Source organism: Panicum virgatum, chromosome 4K, assembly GCF_016808335.1.
Source record: "Panicum virgatum strain AP13 chromosome 4K, P.virgatum_v5, whole genome shotgun sequence".
NCBI classification, from domain to species: domain Eukaryota; kingdom Viridiplantae; phylum Streptophyta; class Magnoliopsida; order Poales; family Poaceae; genus Panicum; species Panicum virgatum.
This window is the reverse complement of record NC_053139.1, coordinates 24,152,878-24,175,207: the sequence shown is the minus strand read 5'-3', so window position 1 is coordinate 24,175,207 and position 22,330 is coordinate 24,152,878. Positions and strand designations below refer to the sequence as shown.

At 46.4% G+C, this 22,330-nt stretch overlaps 1 protein-coding gene across 3 annotated transcripts; it reads right to left on the bottom strand.

Annotated features, from left to right (window-relative positions):
- Window positions 1-3,614: 3,614 nt before the first annotated feature.
- Window positions 3,615-20,278, bottom strand: LOC120703529. 3 transcript variants are annotated; one of them, XM_039987645.1, is made up of 9 exons: window positions 17,418-20,278; window positions 17,236-17,339; window positions 15,257-15,326; window positions 13,761-14,567; window positions 12,792-12,994; window positions 11,268-11,391; window positions 9,863-10,069; window positions 4,291-4,567; window positions 3,615-4,174 (listed from the first exon to the last, which is right to left on the bottom strand). In XM_039987645.1, exons 1-8 carry the CDS (start codon window positions 20,142-20,144, stop codon window positions 4,427-4,429), a joined length of 4,383 nt encoding a protein of 1,460 aa, XP_039843579.1. In that variant the 5' UTR covers window positions 20,145-20,278; the 3' UTR covers window positions 3,615-4,174; window positions 4,291-4,426. The 3 variants fall into 3 exon arrangements, with proteins under 3 accessions (XP_039843579.1, XP_039843578.1, XP_039843581.1); XM_039987644.1 differs by having other exon boundaries at window positions 4,291-4,570; window positions 17,418-20,199; XM_039987647.1 differs by having other exon boundaries at window positions 4,291-4,570; window positions 13,761-14,390; window positions 17,418-20,189.
- Between the last annotated feature and the right edge of the window lie 2,052 nt (window positions 20,279-22,330).

Sequence of the window (22,330 nt, the reverse complement as noted above, 5' to 3'; positions counted from 1 at the left end):
GAACATGCGGTCTCGAAAACGTTTCTTGGAGCCATATATGGACATGTTGTACATATGCACGTCTAAATATTTGGAAAAAAAATCTGAATATGTATGTACATAACATGATGTCGAATTACATTCATCTTATCCCAAAACCTCCCAGCATCATCTTGTATTAGGCTCGTGGTTTTGTGGATGATGTGCGCCCGACCAAAATGTTGACTCAACTATAATGGCAAGGGAGCAAGAAACAGAAAGGTAGGCGAATCCTTCGCCAATTTTTTAGCTCACTCGCGTTAGCATGGCAGACATCAGCAAAAACCAGAAGACCTCTTTGTCTTTGTCTCTATAGGCCATAATGCTATCAAGCATTTATTAAACTCAAGTACATATATGTGTCGCGTGAATTGTTCTCCCTTGATGCATATTGAGTCAAAAAGTATTAAGTATATTTTGTCTTGTTTCAATACGAAATTTCAATCAAATCCATACTCCTCTGTTTTTATTTACATGTCGTATTAGGTTTGTTCTAAGTCAAACATAATCAACTTTGAACGAATTTATAGAAATAATAATAATATTTAGAATATCAAATTTATTTGTTTGAATCTCTAATAGATGAAAGCCGACCCTGGAATCGGGCTAAAATCGAGCCCTCGCTTGGCCATGTCGCTCTTAATTCTCACCCGTGTGATTCTTATATGACAGTCGGAACGGGTTATCCTGAAGTGTCCCTTCAGCACCGCCAGTAGGGTGCCTCATTCGGAGCTCTCCACAGCCCATCCCCATCGGGCCACCGGCCACTGCTCCTCCCCCCCCCCCCACCCCACCCCCCAAGAAGAAGGGGCAGGCCAGTGATGGGCCATGACCCTTTTCTTCCGGCACCTGAGCCGGCCCATTATGTTTCCAACCAGCCCACCAAACCGAGCCGACTCGCCAAGCCGAGCCGACAGCTTTGGACCAAACCAAGCCGGCCAGTTGTGCTTTGAGCCCACGAACCCAACCGTTTCTTTTTCTTCTTCTCTTTTCCCCAGCTAACATGTGGGTCCCACGCGTCAGCCTCAGGGTGAGGCTGATAGGTGGGGCCACTGACCTGTGGACCCGCTGATGACAGGACGTTATTGACCAAGTCAACACTGACGCCAGCATCAGCCTTGCTCACGCCAGCAAAAGCTGACCTCATGCTGACGTCATGCTGATGTCAGCATGACACGTGGTGCATCCAGAAGCTGCCACATGTCAGCCTGTATGTTTTTATTTTTCCAAAAATGATTTAATTTTAGAAATAGATTTAAGCTTCAAAAATTTATAATAAATTAACCGGACTTCCAAAAATTATGAAACTAGTTTCATAATTTTTCAAAAATCATGATCTACCCGTCAGAGTAGGTTTTGTTTTGATTTGAATCTTATTTGTATACTTTTGTGCATCTTTGCACTTTGACCCCTATAGTAATGCATAATTACGAATAGGCCCCTAGCGAGAAGGAGCTGATCGACGCCCTGGACGCCCAGGAGGCCCAAAAGGACGTCCCGGACTACGAGAAGCACCCGGAGACCTAGGACGACTATGAAGAAGTTTCAGATTCACGCCCATTTATGAATTGATTACCTATTAGGCATTGCTTGCTAGACCTGCTATTGCTTTATTATTGTTATGAGATGAACCTGCATAGCCATTTGTGTGCCTTAATTCCTTGAATTCCCTAAAATCCTAATATAAACCATGTTGAATGGTTGATATACTTGCATGTGTATGTGTGATATTTCTCGTGATATGATAGTTTTGGCGTGAGTGAAGATCCACCATATATGAGGAGTTGGTGATTAGGGCTTTTAGCTGGGAGCGAGCAAGTTGACTTTGCGGGGGGGGAGGGGGGGTGTTGGGCACACCCTGCGAGCACGTGTTGCGGGTGCATGTTTGTGTCGTTTGACACGGAGGGATTCTCGGAGTGTTTGTGGGGCTTTACTTGTGATGGGTACCATTCGCAGATCGCAGGTGTTGACCTGGCATTTCCCGAATAGCAGTAGGAGGCTTCACAATCCCGGGGCGATCTCTTGCAAGAGAACACGCCTAGACTCAGAAAAGCAGGATGGTACCATGGCTGCTAGTTTTTGTTCTCAGTAGACCAGTGTCTCGACGTCAGTTGGTTCGCCACTGGCTGGCGGCGATTCGAGTGGGTCCAGTGTATAACCCCTGAGGATAAAATCTATACATATAGTCACGTACTCGGTTATGTACATACCTACTCTTCTGTTACTTCCATTAGTTAGTTCTACCTCCCTCTAGTCTACTTTCCTGCTCGGACAACAGTTGAGGCGCGAGGAGCGGGAGTTCTCGCACCGACTTGGATGGGTATCGGGGACTTGGGTGAGTCTTGAAGGTGTGAGTTGTCCGGAGTCCGGAATACCAAAATGGCCCGCGTCAGGAGATCTGGCTGATGCTATACTTTGTTGATGTTGTGCATAGGAAACCCTAGCCTTATCCATTGGCTATTCTTTATACTATAATGTATCCACTTAAAGCTTGCATACGGATGGTGATGTGAACCTATCTCGTCCTTGGGAATAGTTTGGTAGATGCAGGATCCGACTCGAAGATCGACGACGATATTGAAGGAGGAGCTAATGACAGCTCGTGCTTCGCTCAAGTTTGCATGTGGAAGAAGGACATCAAGATGGAGGATGCACAGAAGTCTAGCTACCGCTTCTGTTTTGTCTCTTTCCTTTTAGTCCAATGGGCTTATATCCGAATTTCGTACTACAATCTGCTGGATTATGTAATAGTTATATCTTTGTGGTATTTTATTGTAAAGTATGACCTGTGATATGTAATTAAAATGAGTTCTATATGTGATAGCTACTCATTCAGAGACTATCACGAGGATACAGAAAGTTGGGTTCTCTTTTCAAGAACCCGGTTCGTTTTAGGTACGTTCGGAGGGGCGGCGGCGTGCAGTGGTGGTGGCAGCGGCGTGCGGTGGTGGCAGCGGCGTGCGGAGGGGTAGCGGCCAGCAATAAAAAGTGGCACGGTCACGGGCACGCCCGGCAATAAAAGCGGGTGTAGAAGATGAGGGTAAATGGACCTGACACCGATATCAGCTACTCCCTCTGTCTCTTTTTAACTGTCGCCATTGGTGTGCGTGCCAAAAATTTCAATCAATTTGTAGAAAATACATGTAACATTTGTAACTTCAAATAAATTTATTAAAAAACTAGATTTAAAAATCTTCCTAATGATACTAATTATGTACCATAAATATTAATATTTTTTAATATACATTTAGTCAAAGTTATTTCTCGGAAAACAAAAACGATCGTTATTTAGAGATAGGTAAGGCTTGAGGTTTAAAGACAACCCTTCCCCAGATCCCGCACAATGTGAAAAGACTACGGTACTGATACGACTTTTTATTTAGAGATGGAGGGAGTACTTACCGAGCGGCCAATAGGTGTCCTTATCGGGTCGATAGGCCTGTCGGGCCCTTGGGTGGCCAGACAGATCTAGCTGCCGTGAGGTCCCGCGGCTGCTGCGAATGTGGCAGCAGCATATAGGTACTTATATTTACATTTACAGAGTACCTGTCGGCTTGGCTTTTGGTGGACCGAGAGACACCTATATTTACAGAGCATTTACTTTACACTTATCTATTATTTAAAAAAATTCTTCAAAGTGAGGGTGGGGTGCGAGATGGGTGTTGTTGTTAAGCTTGAACCACAGAACACCCTCACTATCTTGATGAAATCAAACTTTGAACTACTAAAGCTAAAACATAATGACACAACGATGCTCTTCTATTTAGGAAGACGAAGAGTCAGGATGTTTAATTACAATCCGAGTTAATTCAACTAACCTATTCCAGAAAATATTCAAGGGCACCCTGTAATTGCACAGGTGGGCCCGCCCTACTTTTCAACCAGTGCCCTCTTCATCTTTGCGGGCCTTCTCCGCTCGGACCCTTTGTCGGGGCACTTTCGGACTCCTATCCGAGCAACGATCCTTCGCTACTCAAGCCTTCGGCGAACGGTCGTCCTTCCTTGTTCCAACTTCATCAACTGATCAGGACCAACAAAATTCACCGATGAAGGTTTCGACAATGCCAGACAAATGCCCCTCATGTTCTACGAGCGGATTCTGACGGTCACCTCTCCAACACAGCCCCATCGTTGGGTGCTGCATGTGAATTGTGTCCTGTACACGAAAGCAAAATTGCACTTAGTTTTTTTACTGTTTACATTGGGAATCCAATTAATGCATTTTGTCTGCACAAGAAAATGCTATTTAATAGTCAGGAAACAGCAAGATACCTTAATGGCACATGAATCAACATGATGATGGCTCTGGTTGAACTTGCCAACCATTCGGATCATAGTGTAGTGAAGCCTAGCTGTCTTTCAGAACTCCAGAACAACTCAAGATTCATGAAACATCGGTAAGCCATGATCACAACTGAAATGTACCCAACTCCTGGCCGTGCCTTGTAAGTTTGATAGTCTTTCCGCCAACCCACTGAAGGCGGTACGAAAGGTCAAGATTATGAAGCAATAGCTTCAGATTATCAGCCTCATCTAATTCCTTTGACATCTTCTGTGGAGCCCAGAAGGCCAGAGGCGAATAAATTATTCATGGTATAGCAACAGTAGTAGGGTATTATTTAAAATGCGGGTGAAAACTACGTATAAATGTGTAACTGTACTTTCAGCTATCAGTATCAAGAACTTATCAAAGCAGAGAGTACAAAAAATTGAAGATGAAATGTGAGCTTCAAATCACTAGATAGGATTGTAGGAGAGAATAATTGATGTATTCCTCCAAACCCTAGAAGAGTGGGTATATATAGTCCTATACATGGGCCTCTAGGTGGGCCTCTATACATGGGCTCAATATACACCAACACTCCCCCGCAGTCTGAACTACCGGCGCAGCGGTGTTCAAGACTGGACAATAAAAAAACCAACACAATATCCCCCGTAGTCTGAACTACCGTCGCAGCGGTATTCAAGACTGGACAAGAAGCAAATACAAAGGGCAAATACCCCCCCCAACCACAACTAGCCACCTGCTACGTTGAGGCTGGAGCGAAACTCCGAGAAGGCCGAAGAGGGTAGTCCCTTGGTGAAAATGTCAGCAAACTGGGAGGTGGTCGGTACATGGAGTACCCGAACATCGCCGATGGCGACCCTGTCGCTCATGAAGTGTGATCTCTACATGCTTCGTCCACTGGTGCTGGACGGGGTTGGTGGAGAGATATATGGCTGGCACTGACATTGTCGCGGTAGACGAGCGTGCTCTTGGCGAGCGGGCTGTAGAGCTCCGCCAAGAGCTGTCGTAGACAGGACGCCTCCGCCACGCCATTAGCGACAGTACGGTACTCCGCCTCGACACTGGAGTGGGAGACAACCGGCTGCCGCTTGGACGACAAGGAGACCAGGTTGCCGCCCAGAAAGACGGCGTAGCCAGAAGTGGAGCGGCGAGTGTCCGGGCAGCCAGCCCAGTCGGCGTCGGTGTAGACAACCAGCTCAGCTGAGGACGAGCGGTGAAGCACCAAGCCGTGGTCCACAGTGCCACGGACGTAGCGGAGGAGACGCTTCAGCACAGCAAGGTGTGACTCCCAGGGATTATGCATATGCAGACAGGTGCACCGGCTGAACGTACCGCGCAGGTGCAGGGAAAGGCACCGGGGCCGCGCGTGGCGCAGCAGGAGACAGTGGTTCCGCGCGCGGCACGACCGGAGGTCCAGGAACCGCGCGTGGCGCGACCGCGGGCACTGAGGGCCGCGCTCGGTGCAGCAGGGATCACCGGAAACGGTGCCGGTGCGCCGAGAAAACCTGCAGAGAAAAGACAAACAGGTAACGATGGCTGAACCACCGGGTCAGTCGGAAATAGAGACTCCAGCTCGGGGTCAGGAGAAGGTGTGGAGGAGTAGGAGAAATCCGACTCGTCAAAGACGACGTGTCGGGAGATCAGAACGCGGCGTGAGGTAAGGTCAAAGCATCGGTACCCCTTGTGGTCAGGGGAGTACCCAAGGAACACACAACGAGTCGAACTGGGAGCCAGCTTGTGAGAAGCGGTGGCGGAGGTGTTAGGGTAACACGCACACCCGAAGACCCGAAGGTGATCGTAGCGAGGAGGGGTACCGAAAAGAGCGTGGTGTGGAGTAGGAGCAGGAGAAGCAGTGGACGGAAGACGGTTGAGAAAGTAGGTGGTGGTGTGGAGACTCTTAGCCCAGAAGCGCGGGGGCAGAGAGGCCTGGATCAGAAGGGTGCGCACGACGTCGTTCATCGTTCGAATCATCCGCTCAGCCTTGCCGTTCTGAGGAGAGATACGGATAAGACATACGCAGCTGAACACCCCGAGAGAGAAAGAAGAAACAGGAGGTGGAGTTATCGAACTCACGCCCGTTGTCGCACTAGACGGCCTTAACGGTGAGTCCGAACTGAGTGGACACCCAGACAAAGAAGTGGAGAAGGGTGGGGAAGGTCAAAGACTTGGCACGCAAAGGGAAAGTCCAAGAGTAATGAGAAAAATCATCAACAATGACCAGAGAATATTTATAGCCAGACATGCTGAAAACAGGAGATGTCCACAGGTCACAGTGAATAAGATCAAAAGCATGCACAGTATGCAAAGAAGAAGAAGAAAAAGGAAGCCTAACATGACGACCTAACTGGCACGCATGACAGAGGTGCTCAGCAAGAGCCCTAGTACATAGAACATCGGTACTACGACTGAGCTGAGCCAAAACGTCGCGGCCGGGGTGTCCAAGCCGGCGGTGCCAGGTGATGGAAGACGGCGTCACGGCAAAAGCAGCGGACGAAGAAGAAGTCGAAGACAGGGCAGCGGAAGCAGGAAGCCGAAGAGTGTAAAGGGGCCCCGGGCCGTCACATCTGAGGAGCGGACGCCGGGAAGCCGAATCCTTCACCGTAAGACCAGAAGAGTCAAATTCGATAGAACATGAGTTGTCAGCAGTAAACTGGCGAATGGAAAGAAGATTGTGAACCATCTGAGGAGCAACAAGAACATTAGGAAAACGAGCTGAACCCACTGCGGTAACAGGAAGGCAAAACCCATCACCAACCATGATGGAAGAAGGACAAGAGGGGTGTGGGGATCGGACGGAAGAGAGGACACCGGAATCAGGAGTGGTGTGGAAGGAGGGCCCCCGAGTCGGCGATCCACTCGGTGCTGACCGGCGGCGTCAATCCCATGGTGCTGAAGGACTGTGCCAGAGCGGCCTGGTCCCACCCCCCAGGCCAGGTCGGCTACTGGCTAGGCTGAGCGGGCAGAGTCCAGAATGGCGCGAAGAGGGGAGCAGCACCAGTGAACATGGCCGCCGGGTGGAGCTGAGGACGAGGCCCCCCTCCCGGACCCTGGAACGGCCACATCGAGATGTGCCCTGGCCATGGGTTGCTGAAGGATGGCCAGAGCGTACCTCCAGGGGCAGGGGCAGGAGCCAGAGCCGGAGTCGGCGCCCCCCGACGGCCCCACCAGTACCGGTACCCCCAGGAGCAGGGCCACCAGTACCACCACCACCCCGTCCCCCCCCCCCCCGCCAATGACGTCCACGCCCCCCACCCACCTCTGGTCTGCCCGGCGATCCGGGCGCGAGACCTTTGGTGATCTCCTCGAGGGCGAGGTCGTCCCGGACCTGCATGAAGGAGGGGAAGGGCCTCTGGCGAGTGATCCAGGTCTTCAGGTGGTCGTAGGTGCTGCTCAGGCCCCGCAAGACATTGAGCACCAAGACCCAATCGTCGTGAAGAGCATCTGCCATGCCCTTCATCCTCCGACAGAACTCACAGATGGAGAGAAGGTGCGAAAGATGGCGTCGAGCTGGAGGGCGCGAAACTCGGCGTTGCCGAGGAACTGCCCCTCGAGCGCCACCCAGACCTGTCGCGCGGTGCCGCCGTGGGTCCTGACGAGGTCCTGATGATCGAGGGAGATGGTCCCACAGATCCAGGACAGGACAACGCTGTCGAGGCGCAGCCACACCACGTCCTACGCCTCGATCGGCGAGTCGACGAGGACGTGGTCGTCGAGGGCGTAGCGGTGGAGGGCGAGGAGGACCTGGTCCCGCCAGCGTCCGTAGGAGGACGTGGGGTCGAGGAGGACGGTGACCAGGGCCCGGATGTTTTGGACGCCGGCGGCCTGGAGGTGGAGTTGGGCGACCATGGGGTCGGTCGGGTCGTGCCGTGGTCCAGATCTAGGGGCCGGGGCCGGTTAGGAGGAGGAGGCGCCGTGCTCGGGGACGACGGGCGGCTGGCCGGAGGAGACACGGAAGAAGTGCTCCGCCTCGGCGACCAGGAGGGCGAGAGCGTCGGTCATGGCGCGCTCGCGCTCCCAAGCAAGGGCAGCCACGCGAACCCGCTCCAGGGCCGCCGAAGCCTCCGACTTGGCGGCGAGGAGGGCCGCGGCGAGAGCGGCGTTGGCCTGCTGCCCTCGGAGAGTGGCGGCGGCGAGCGGCGAATCCGCGGGCGCCATCCCGAGGCCGGACCACGCGGGATCGGCGACTGCGGCGGCGGGCTGCTTGCTGGCAGCGACGGCGGCGCGGTGGGCGGCGGCGGCGGCGACAGCGGCTGGATCGGGCGTCGTGGCCTGCAGCAGGGCCTGCTGGGCAGCGGGATCGGCTCCCGCGCCCGCGGCTCCGACACCCCCTTCAGCAGCGACGGCACTAGCAGCGGGAGCCCGCTGCAGGGCGGCGCTGGCGGCAGCCGGCAGGGGCCCCTGCACCGGCGGCGGGCCCTGCCAGGGCGGCTGCAGGGGCGGGGCGTCCAGGGCGGCGGCGTCTGCAAGCCCGGCGGCGGCGGCGTCCGGCACAGGCTCGAGGGCCGCCAAGACGGCGGCCGGGCCGCACCAAGGACCAGCGGCGGCGACCTGGAGCAGGGCCCCAGCGGCGGCGGCGTCCGGCGCAGGACCGCGCCAGCGACCGGCGGCGGCGGGGCCGCGCCAAGGGCCAGCGGCGGTGGCCTGGAGCAGGGCCCCGGCGGCGGCGTCCGGAGCAGGGCCGCGCCAGGGGCCAGAGGCGGCCGAGCCGCACCCAGGGCCGGCGGCGGCGGCCTGGAGAGCAGATCCAGCACCGGTAGCTAGAGCAGAGGAGGAAGGGAGGGGGGGAAGAGGAAGGGGAGAGAGAAGGGGGCGCCGGCGGCCGGCCATGGTTGCCGGCGGCGGCGACTGCCCTGGGAGGTAGGAGAGGAGAAAAACCTAGGCAAATGATACCATATAGGAGAGAATAATTGATGTATTCCTCCAAACCCTAGAAGGGTGGGTATATATAGTCCTATACATGGGCCTCTAGGTGTGCCTCTATACATGGGCTCAATATACACCAACAAGGATAAATGTGTAACTGTACTTTCAGCTATCAGTATCAAGAACTAATCAAAGCAGTAGAGTACAAATAATTGAAGATGACATGTGAGCTTCAAAACACCAGATAGATGGGAGAAATATGTAAAGAAAATAATTAATTTATCTTTCCACATTTGCATCATCATATCCAATCCAATCAATTTCCGAAGTCAAAACAAACTGTTTTGATCAATATGGATTCATGGTATTGCCAGTTTCTTACCAAAATAATTGCATTTTTCCCAACTAAATAAGTACACAAACCGAACAATTCTTAAGATAAATTTCAAGTTATATCCAGTCAGTTCGATTTCAACTTATTTGGACAACTTTACAATTCATACTGATCCTTATGTTAGCAGTTTAGCAAATAGATCATATTAAGATCTAGCAAGATGGTAGTGAAATAAGAACATGCATGATAAGGCCTGCAACTCAATGAACAAATCTAACAGCACTACTGAGACTGAAAATAATATAATAAAATTGTCGCAAATAACATAATAGTAGAGAAGCAAATAATAATAAATATACCTCTGAATTTCCATGTTTATCATGTCCTAAAATACTAGAAATTATACTTAGGCGAGCAGAGTTAGGTGAAAATCCTTCCCATGGAGGAACATAGATAAGCTTTGTGCATTGGATAGGAGTAAGGTTTCTGCTGAGCCTCTCCCACCAGCCAGTACCCAATGACCACCATCTTATCATCAATCCATTCTCAGAGAAGGCAACCAAACCCTAGAAAAAAGAAAAAATATTAAAAAAAACTACTAAGGTCGAGCTACAAGCATCAATTTAGGGATACAAATTTATAGTGAGGAACCTCACACAGCCTAATAACTGCAATTGTGTTTTGTAACTCAATTGTGGATGAATACAACAAGCAACAGGATAGACTTAAACTGCACAAATATTAACTATAAGTTGCATGCTACTGGTTAGAGCATCTCCAGCAGACTACTTATACTTTTTACATTTTTGGTAGCAACTGCTGTAGCAGATTACTCAAAGGATAGGGTGGAGGGAGAAACCCCCTACATTTGAGAGAGAGGGAGGTGTGTTTTGGCGATTGCCAAAAATTTTTTGGTATTGGTGATGGGATTGGTAGTCTGCTAGAGCACCTCCCATTACCTAAAGGGCAGGTTTTTGGTATTGGGGAGAGGGATAGGTAGTCTGCTGGAGATGCTCTTAGCTAACTGATAAGCTGCATTCAAGACATCCTTTAGCTTATCTTGCCATGGAATATCTATATACAAAGGTACGTCCAGCATCCATTTGATGGAAGCAAGAAAGAAAGACAACTGTCTACAGTTCCCTCTCTCAGTAAGGCTTCAGGGCAATGACCAAACACCTTGGGATGACAGCTCCTGATTGGCTGGCCTAGAGTAACTATCCTACCTTTCTATAGGCTGCACCCAGCCAGTCAGAGGCACATGCCCACATCACAAAAAAATCACTGTATGTGAGATTGAATTTACAACCAGCACAAATTGGAAATGCAACAAACCAGTATGGTATGCCAGGTAGCTAGGTGCTTGGTTTTGACTCTGTAGGGTCTCAAACATCTATTGGTGACAACACCTTTTTTTTTGTGGTAAGGCGTTATATTCTTGGTGACAACACCTTATGAAGGTTGACTCAATGAAACCAACAGCAAAATCAAAGTTTTGCCCATAGTTACATGATATGGTATTAGAGACCATTCAAATGTAAAGTGCCCACAGATGATATCAGAAGTAAATACTTACTCTAGCATCCATGATATGGACTGGATAAATTTGTCAAATAACTTTGACGGCAACATTAAATCAGCACGAGGTGAACGAATCGTATAGTTTTAGTTCAAAACATTCTACAGAAAAAAATTATGTATCTAGAAAACCCAAAACCACCTCTAATTTGGAACGGAGGGAATATATTAATTGTAATGTCAAACCTCTCCATCGGGTGAGAAACTCAAAGCTGATATCAGTATGGTTGCCATTGTATTCGATGATCCTGTGAGTAAGCTTGGAAGACCTGGTGGTCCACATGCATCAAGAATTCTTATCTTTGTGACACTGCAAAGAAAGAAAAAAAGAACAAAACAGTTAAAAAATGTGTTCCAGTTAAAGATTGTGCAAGGAAACATACCACAAGACTACGAGAGTAGCATTAATTCCATACTATAAAAAAACATCAATATCAAAATATGAAATGCTTCAGATAAAAATAATAGAAAGTAAAGATAGCCTTTTCTTCCCAAGCATGTAGGCTAGAGATGAAACCTAACAAGAGCCACCAAGAAGAGGGCATGTCGCTCAGAGGGTTACACTTTTGGGTTTCATCTCCTAAAAGGTACCTGGGTGTTGTTTATGTTGGCTCAGGAAGCCTAGCACAACCTTCTTTGCCCAGGCTCCAAATAACATAATGAATAATCATCAAATATTTCCAATGTCTTCTAGCAGTATGTGAAGACACCAACTAATTTATTCTCCTAGCATTCTTGATAAACCAATGAACTGAAGGCTACCAATGAATTCCAAAAAAACTATGCCATAAGTCATACAAATATGAAAGGTAAAAGCTGGGGCACAAAAGTTAAAGGAACATTTTCATTCAAAAAAAATGTTAAAGGAACGTTGTGTAGGTAGACATAAGCCTCTTAATAAAAAGGACAAAATTTGACTGAATCATGAAGTGGCAGATCATCACAATATAAAATCAGCCATAACAGTTGAGGATCTTGGGAATCCAAGTAAATTCTTATGGGTCAAACGAATGTCTTCGATAGCACTCTTCCGAATGTGAGTTCAATGATCCAGACAGTTTTAGGAGGGAAATTTTTGGTCTGCGGCCTGGGCTAAAGATCTCCAAGGTTTGTTACGAGGAGCCATCAAGGTTCTCTTGGTTCTAGCTCTTGCGGTTTCTGGTCGTTTTTCTGCCCTTAGTTGCTCACAGTTTCTAATGTAAAGTGTTAGTTGCTCACGGTTACTCTTAAATGAAATGATATGTAGCTATATTGCATATGCAAGAAAACAATCAAACGTCCGAAGCCTGTCGCCAGGTACAAACTATATATGTATTTAGTCAATTCAACACCAAAAGAGAAAACACAAATGCTATCAAACATTGACCAGATTCACAACGTATTGGCGATAACTCCATTAGGTACCAATCCCACTAGCACCCAAAGAACACTGAGATTTTCCTATAATGGCCTAACTTAAATTCATAAAAGAAAACAGAGGTGATCTATCCAAATTTGATCCTCTTTCTTCCAAAGTTACTGGCCAAAAGGGCAATCTCATATTTTAATGGCTCATTTGACAACACAATATGAGCAGAGAGATGTGTTGTACACTATTTCTGGAGACCTAGCAGGATGCAATAATCATCTAGTAGCATAGAGACATATTCAATGGAGAGAGAGAAAAGATGCATAAGAAAATAAATTTTAGTAATTTGAAAGCCTATGTACCTTTCTATGTCATATACTCGAATTGTGGCATTACGAATCTCTCCAATAGCATCACCAACGGCTAATCGTGTCATCGATTCATTGAGAGCAACCATCGGAAATACACGTGCCATTTCTCTTAGAGCCATCATTGAACTAATAATGCAAGCTTTACGCATTATTAAATTGCTTGGATCCATAGTGTGTAGGATGTAGCTGATTGCCTGCACAATTATTCAACTTTAAGAACTACAGAGCATACTGTTTTAGTAAATTAACAAACTCTTAAGGAGTTATAATGAAAACAAGTGTTACAGCAGTAAAGGACATAATTATCAGTTTGTGAAAAATAAGGTAGATGCCTGCAAAACATATGTAATTAAACGGCCTCTTATCTTTACCATAGTTAATCGATTTTGGATGGAATATAACCTTGTTCAAACATAAGAATTTGGTCAAGAACACCCCACACCCCCACCACCATCAAAAAGAAATAAAAAAGGATAGATTCTATGAACTGAGAGTAAATCCTAATTGTTTTCCCTAAAACTTAACTAGGATCCCAAAATTCATCTTGCACCTAAAACATTTTAGATCTACTGAAGCCAGATGTTAAACAAACTACAAAGGAACATACACAGGTAAATACATATATTCAAAAGTATATTAAAAGGTTCTAACATGCACAGGTAATAATAGCAGTTATAATCTTTGCAGTGGTAACATATTTAACAAGACACAGCAGACGTCAGAATAAATTTCAGTAACTATCAACAAAGAATGATTTATACATTTTGAGCAAGAAATTGAAAGATAACAGCTGCAAGATGACCATTTTCTGTAAAACATGCTTCAGATTAACAGATACCTCATAATCAGTGTTTATGACTTCTGAGCAAATAAAAGGCTCACATGTGATACAATGTACAGTGACCGTAATAATTCTTTTAATGATTATAACAATCACCAGAAGGTCGAAACACTTCTAACCTTTTCGAGGTAAGGAGCCAAGGCTTTTGGAGCGCCTCGAACCGCACGGGTAAGAGTTTTGAGTGATGCAACATGAACAGGCGAATCAGACGAAGTAGCCCAAATTTGGCTTTCTATCACACTAAAAAACCCTGTTACATCAGCCATTGCTAAGCTTGGTAAAAGGGTGCCAACCAATGCTTCCCGCATTGTAACAGCAACTGCAGTTTTATGTATGACACTGCTTGAAGGTGCAGTACTTAGGCACTCAATTTGAAAAAGGATGTCACTCATAAAATGAGTGATTTCAGAACCTAAACATGCTTTCCAAGTGCTTTCCATTCCCTCTGCTAGAAGTTCAGCTGCAGTTGAACTGTAGCGATCATTCATTGACATAACTAGCTTGATTAGTGGACTAACAACTAAACTTGCAAGCTTAGCTTTTACAATACTTGGATACCAAACAACCAAAGCAGCTGCAACTATGATATTTGATGCCATAGCATCCTGACTTGTGCCTCCTATCCAAGATAGCCATTCCTGATTTTCAAATGATTCCAACCATGAGATCATATTAGCAGTGTCACTATCATCTTTGTCAACATTTCCACCATCTGCCTTCAACTCCCCATAACTAGAAATAGAAGCACTCTGCACAGCAGAGATAAAATCATTCATATTATCTGATGAAGACAAGAGGGCATCAGGAGCTTTCTTTTTATGCATCTTTAGTGGTTGTGGAATAGAACGGGGAGCTGCACAGTGGAACAAGGAACGTGCAGCCATTCGCACATGTTCCGAAGGGTGTTGCCAAAAGCTCACCAGAAGCTGTAAGACATTTACCAGTTAGTTGGATTCCCCTCCTAAAACCTTATATTTGCTAGCATGCAGATGTGCTATCATATAATTATGAAACATATAGATACACACATAAATATGATTATACATACTGAATCCAAATAAATTCATCTCCTATAACAAAGAAGTAAATTTGAAAGTGTAACACATGACACAAAACAAGTACTGAGTCAAAATGATAATACCATTTAATTTAAAATTAGAAGTTTATCATATTTACAAGTTATCCTATCAAAATAAAATAAAAACATATATTTTATATTAAATGTATCATCAAAGCATTATGAATATTTGGATACTAAATAGGAGTTAGGAACTGACTGCACTAAGGGACCAAGTACTTTACACCCCTAAATGTGTTCCATAATCACTTCATGCAAAAAAGTTAACCCAGTGGATATTGTTTAGTCACTTAGAAATCAACTCAGGTAAGCATACCAAACCAACCAGGTCATATTATCAGATTTAGAACATCAACTGAGCCAGTTACATCCTAGAATCAACAAATTGTTATGTATCCCATAAAAGGCCAATATGACAGTAGGATGGTCTCCAATTTTACTTCTTTTTCCATATGATAAACATATGTAGTGGAATTTTTCTGTACTAAAAGGTTGAAAGATTGCAACAAAATAGCGAAGCAGACAAAAGTAAATAACCTGAAGGGATGGAGGTTTTATATCCGGAACCTTTTCAGCAAAATGCCTTGTATAAAATGCTGCCAAGGCACTGAAACAAGACAAAGGCAAAGATAAGTGTAATACAGGCATGAATTCAAGTTATTATACTAACAGCTACCAAGCGTTCAAGAAACTGGACTATTTCACCCCCGAATGATATTAGTCATTTTTATTGTTCGTCATAAAGGTAATGATTTAAATTGAAATTCTGTGGGACGGCAAATGGCATCATACCCTATGTCAAGATTATTTTTCATAATTACTGATCCCAGGTCATTCCAAGGTATGCAATCATTCATGAAAAATATTTTAAAACAAGATGACTACCTAAATACAAGCAAGTGAATTCCGAATCATCTACTTTCATTGTACAAAAAAGCATATCTAACCTTAAAATGATACTGGCTACCTTCTACTATAGACTATAGGAAGTGTCTTTGTTCATTTATACTATAAACAAAAGCAGGGGTTTGGCATATTCGAAGGATTATATCCATCCATCAGAGTAATCTATCAGCTGAACTATAATGTAGTTCCCTCAGGGGTGAAGCTACATTGGCCTACCCAGGTGCACAGGCACAAGGATGAAGCAAAAGTTTCCATGTACTCGATCTATTTTCACCAAAAATACTTTTAAACTTGTATGCGTTCCCTTATATACAAATGCGTGTGCACCAGGGTCATTTTGAGTCTAACTATAACCCTGGTTCCCAACCATAAAAAGATGTTATGTTAAAGAAACTCAAAATATGATGCAACACAACCAGTTCACTATTATATGCATAGTAAGACACCATAGTTCCACCCGTCGCCTCGTTTACTCAAAGTTACCTAAAGGAGAACAATCTGGTGATGACGTCAATAGAATTTCCATGGAAAGTTAACTCTTGGCACACACACAAAAAAAAAAAACTCGGCCGGGTGGGGAAAGACCGCCCCACCGGTATTAAGCTAAGAAGAAGCCTCGGATTCCCCGACTGAGAAAATCTCCGAACCCTAACCCCGCCCTGACACTGGGAATCGTAACCCCTGGGAATTGCCTGGGCCATACATGGTCCTCAGGCCAACCTGGGCCGGCTCTAAACCAGTGCTTTGGCACACAGGACCAGCGAGAGGATTTTTTTTAACTACAGCCTGAAATTCGCTCCCACGGGGATTCGAACTCAGAACCTGTGGAGTGCCGCTCGAGTGTCTTAACCGCTAGGCTAAGCACCCTTTGGCTTAACTCTTGACACACAATGCAACTTAAATAGATAAACATGAAACTTTTGCAACAACTTGACTGCCCTTATAAATGAATTTAGACATTGCGGCAAAGTCAATATTACACTCCTAATCTGTTGTTGAAGTCAGATTTTCAACCTCCAACTTCAATACCAGATATCTTATGCCCTTCAAGTAATGAAACTAACATGTTGTTGGTAAAAGGAAGTATGCTTGGGAAGAAGACTTTATCTAAGTTCTTTTAATATAAATTTTACTGAATTTGGATGTTGGTTTCACAATAAATAAAGAAATGGTGAATAAAACCCACACGAAGAGGATCAATAGTCTCATCATTTTGGGTGCCCACACCCTTTGGAGACATCATAATAGATGTCTTTGATGGCACTTCGCTTTGTATCCGAGAGGGTCAAGCCAAATCTCAAAGATAAGGCTCACCTCCGGGGCTTGGCTGGTGCTAAAGGTCTTGGGGGGTCTAGGTCTAGGCTTATTCGATGACCCAGGTTGTTCATGAGGTCAGGTAAACAGATAGATCTTAGGAATCTAAACTAGAATGCAGCACTGGTTACTGAAAGATTTACCCAAACATGGCACATTTTAGCTGTGTCCAAAGCATTTGAGGTTGTTATGTCAAGCTTTTTCTGAATGCTCCAGCACACCAAACAAATATGGCAATCTAGAATTGTGAGAAAACATGAAGATCAATGGGGGAGAAGAGACAAATGAAGCAATACCTGCTAGCATTTGTACAAGAACGAGATAATGTAATCATGCGTTGAGCAAGAGAAACTATAGACAGTGACCTCATGGCACAAAATTCAGCTGAAGACTTCCAAAGCTGAAACAAGCAAAAACAACACAATCAGACTTCAGGTATGCTTTGACATGCAAATGGGTTATGTCCTCAAAAAATTACCTCAAGAGTGGCATCTTTGCCAGGGAACATCAATGTAAATGAGCCTCTATCCCCTACCACCCCTGTTGCTATATGGCAGCCTTCTGGCTTGCAAACTTGCATCTCATCCACAAGTAATTTGTCTAGATCACAGTCAACATCCCATAAATGCAGAAAACAGAGGCTAAATCGAAGTAAACGCCCTTCCAGTGACTCTCTAGAGGGGCTATCCATTTCATGAACCCCATCTAGCATTCCAGGCTGCAAAGTTTCTTTAGCATTCTCACCATGGAGATGACCTCTCAGCTTATCAGTATTGCTGTTTGTCATTCCTTGAGTGGACATTATTGCTGTAAGGTCAAATCTCACACTAGCAATGCCAGGATAGGGGCAAGAGCACTTTATTGGGCACTTTATCCTTTTGTGGATGCTGTGAGAAGAAACAGCCTTTTCTGAACTGTATACAGAATTGCCTCCATGGAATACACGAGCTTCATCTGGAGCTGGTGTCTTTCCCTTAAAATCATATGTTGTATGGCCACTTACAGTCACAGAAACAGTACTTTCATTATTATGGTTGGTTGACACAGATGAAATATCATGACCCTTTTTACCAGCATGAGACCAAAGGTGGCTCGTGTCTTTAAAAATTGGAACAAGTAAAGAAGATGCTGAAGTTGTTCCACCTAAAATGCTGCCAGTAACTGCATTTTTTGATATACCCCTGCAGAAGTGTTCGAACGCTGACTGAGAGGCTGTACCACTGATAATTCGCTCTCGAGCACCAGATTTCAGATCCCAAATATATAATCCATTACCTGCATCATTACAAGTGTGGAGATTCCGGCATAAACAAGCTATGTACCCTTTTACTCCCTCCCAAGCTAACATCGATGCGTAACCAGGATGACCAGGAAACATCCTCTCAACACGCATGGTTTCAAGTGAAACAAGCGCCACAAGGCCATCTTCTCCAACAGAAAGGAAGCAGTCATCCCAAGGGTGGTAAGCCCATGCCGGCGGTAGTATGATTTGCTTAACTGAGGCAACATGATGATGCATCACAGAAAGAAGGGTGCCAGCATCTAGATCCCAGACACGAATCGTACAATCTGAACTCCCTGAAATGAGTGCTCGGTGAAAGTTTCTAGAATCAGTGCGGGCATGCATGTAATGTGCAGCTAAGCACAGAATTGCTCCCTTGTGACCCAAAAAGAACCTCTCAGAAATATGTGGGTAAATCCCTCCACCACCAAATTTTGCAGTAGCAGGTGATACATTCAGAAATCGGATAACTTCAATGTCTCCATTGTGGAAACCATAAACTACAGCATATGGAGCATATGAATCCTCAGAAAGTACCATTGACGAAGACACAGTCCTTCCATACCTTTCCAAATTATTGCTGTCTGATGAGCACACCTGAGAGTTCATTTCCACTCCACTGTTAATATCAGAGTGAGAATGAGAGGGTTCCGGCCTAAATTCTTCTACCTGAACACCACCTTCTCGAAGCAATTTGCTTGAAGGTAGTTTATTTTCTGATATACCTAGCTCTAACTGATCTAGAGACCATAAGGAGATTTTTGGTTTCCACAACAATGACCCAGCAACCTTATAGGAGCAAGATTCCACCCTAACAAGATGCTGGTTCAACTGGCAAAACTTAATTTCCAATCCCTCTCCTTGCATAGACAAGATGTCAGGAATTTCACACACTGCCTCAGACTCAAAGGATGAGGTACCAACCACAACTCTGTACACTGCAGCAGCGCCACTGCTACTCCACAACACCAAGCTCCTGACCACAATGCCATTTTCTGGAGCACAAGCATTCCACTCCTCACCACGGAGGAAAAAACCTCCAATAGAGCATCCGTTCTCCTCTCCCTTATCATCCTTGCAAAGAGGAGTACCCAGCAGAGACATCTCACCCAGCACAACCCCTTCTGCCACACATTTAAACAAGCATCTCGTCTTCAGCACCAACGCCACGACCTTCCCATCATGAGACAACGCCACAGCCTCCACCCTCCCGTCCGCCATCTCCGCAGACGCGACACTGGACATCGAGCTCACGCTGAGCCGCCTTAGCGAGTCACCCTCGGCAGCCACACCCTTGGCCACGGGCACCACCTGCGCCCGCCCCTCCACATCAGCTAGCACGACGCTGACTGCTTCATCGCCGCAGCCACAGACCGCGATCGCCCTCGGCGTAGCGACCGAGAGGGTTCCATGGAAAGCGGTGTGGAGGACGGTGAGGGTACGCGCGTCGACGACCACGACAGCCGACACGTGGCGGTGGCCGCCGTCATCGGGGGCGTGGCAGAGGATCGCGACGCCGGGGCTGGAGGAGGTGGAAGTGGACGCGAGCGGGGCGACGAGGGAGGGCGAACCGGCCCAGGGCGGGAGGGAGCGGCGTCGGAGGCAGCGGAGGGGCGCAGAGGCGGAGAAGAGGGAGAGCACGCCCGCGGCGCAGGCGGCGAGGAGGGAGGCCGGGGACGGGAGCGGGCAGAGGGCGACGATGGCCGCGGCGTGGGCGCAGAGGAGGGAGGACGGGCGCGGGGACGCGGAAGCTGAGGCGGTAGCGAGCGGCCAGTGGAGGACGGTGCCGTCGGCGGCGCCGGTGAAGAGCGCGGCCGGGGTGGCGACGGCTGCGGTGACGTGGTGGGACGGAGGCGACGGCGACCAGAGCGCGGCCACCGAGTGGCACTTCATCGCATTGTGGGTGGGATGGCGATCCGCCATCCGGCGATGTCTAGAACGGAGGGGAAAGAGATCTCATCTGGGTGCCCGAAGGAAGACGGCGGTGGTTGTCTGAGTCGCCGGACGAGGTAAATGCTGGGTTCCAGCTGGACTCAGCTAGGCCGTCGGATCGTCGCACGGACGGCTGTAGATCAACCTGTTCTGTTTTTTTCTCTCTCTGTACAAGCTGGGCGAAATGTTGACTGTTGACTGACATCAGACGTCCGTGGCGCGGCATGCCTGCAGCCTGCTGGTGCTGGGTGCCAGTTGCCAGCCAGTTCGGGCCTTGTAGACTGTCTTCAACAGGTGACTCGTCAAATTGCATGTTTAAGGCCGTCGGGTTTGGTTTTCAGTTTAAGTCATAAGTTTCATCAAATGTCATATTTAAACATCATCAATTAGTAAAGTGCATGTGCGGCACGCACGTGTTTTGATCATTTTTAATTATACTTTGTTTGGATCTTTTATAGATAATAAGTTATATTTGCAAATCTCTGCAACAGTCTCTTTTGTAGTCATGTTATTTATCCGAGTCTTTAAACCACGTAGTAATGCCTGCGCGAACATATATGAACCATTAAATTAGTGTCGTAGATTTCGATTGATTTGTCCAGGTCTAATTAGAATTCCGATATAATTACTCGTGCGTTAATTTGAAGGGATCTACTTGATCGAGTTGTGGACGAAAGGATAGTCCGACTTACATACGTGATAGAGTAAAGTTCACCTGTCAATGACATAATGTGAATCAAATCAAAAATATAAATGGACCAAACGCAAAAAATTTAGGTGGAAATTGTACTACTTTATTTATTACACTATACATATTTTTTTTAAAACCAATAGACTTTTGACTTAGCATGTTTCCTTCTACGGTAAATAATACGAGACGGACCAAACCAAATGACCAAATCAAAAATTTAGATGTAAACATTTTACTCGCTTTAGTAATAGGTATAGTTATAAAGATCTACGTGATTGAGCCATGGACAGAGGGGTTGGTCCGACTTGCATACGGGATAGACTAATGCCCATCTGTCAATAATACGAGATGGACCAAACCAAAAATTTAAGTAAAAAGTTTACTCGCTTTAGTATAGAATATATTTTTTTAGTAATAGATATAGATATATAACATTAGTCATCGAGCACCAATTCTACATGGTTTCAGACTTCGCTTCTTCCGGGTCCACCTGTTGTGACACCCAGGTGTTAATCACTTTGTGTTAGAGCTAAGCATACAATTAGCATCATCATTATCTATTAGCATTAAATATGCATACGTAAAACCACTGAATAAAATTTTCTATCATTTTAATCCATGTGTTGATAAATTTTATTTAAAATACTTTTAATAAGGGTTCATGTTGTGTTTGCAATTTACTAAAATTTTCAAAATATGAAAAATAGTAAAATTCTGCCAAATTTTTATTATCTATGATCCTTTGTAAAGCTTTCAAATAGAAACTGATTCAAATCCGGCACGATGAACTCCTACTTGGTCTTCTCCTTTTTGGCTCGCCTTGGCATGCTTGGCTCGGTTCGTTCCCTCCAGCTCGCTCCGCTCCGCTCGCTCTGCTGCTTCCTTAGGCTATCTCCAACCATTCCCCCCATCTAACTCCCCCAAACGTATTATTTACTATATTTTACTACCTCCTTCCAAAAAATTCCTCCCCCTATAACTCCTTCTCTCCAACCATTCCCCCATATCTATTCCCCCTATATACTATCACTCATTAACTAACTATTTATTTAATGTTTTTGAATTTAAAAAAAATCATACAGTATTTGTATTGTCATAATACACATTATCATCATGTTACGGGGCTCAAACGGGATTAATATCGTGAAGAAACGATGTGATTAGAGATATAGGGGGAGTTGGAACTCACCCTATATATGGGGAGAGTTTCAACTCCCCCCGTATATAGGGGAGCTATAGGGGGAACCGTTGGATCGGATTTCCCCCTATAGCTCCCCGGATATGGGGTGGGGGGACGGATGGGGGGGCACCGTTGGAGCTAGCCTTAGCTCAGACCCTCTGCTCGGCTCGGCTCCGCTTGCTTTGCTCGCACGCAGCCACGACTCCGGCCGTGCGAAGCTTCCCCATGCCCACCCCGCCCCACCACGCGTCGCCGCCCGGCGAACCTCGCTTCCCGCGACCGGCCATCGGTCACGGCGACTGCCGC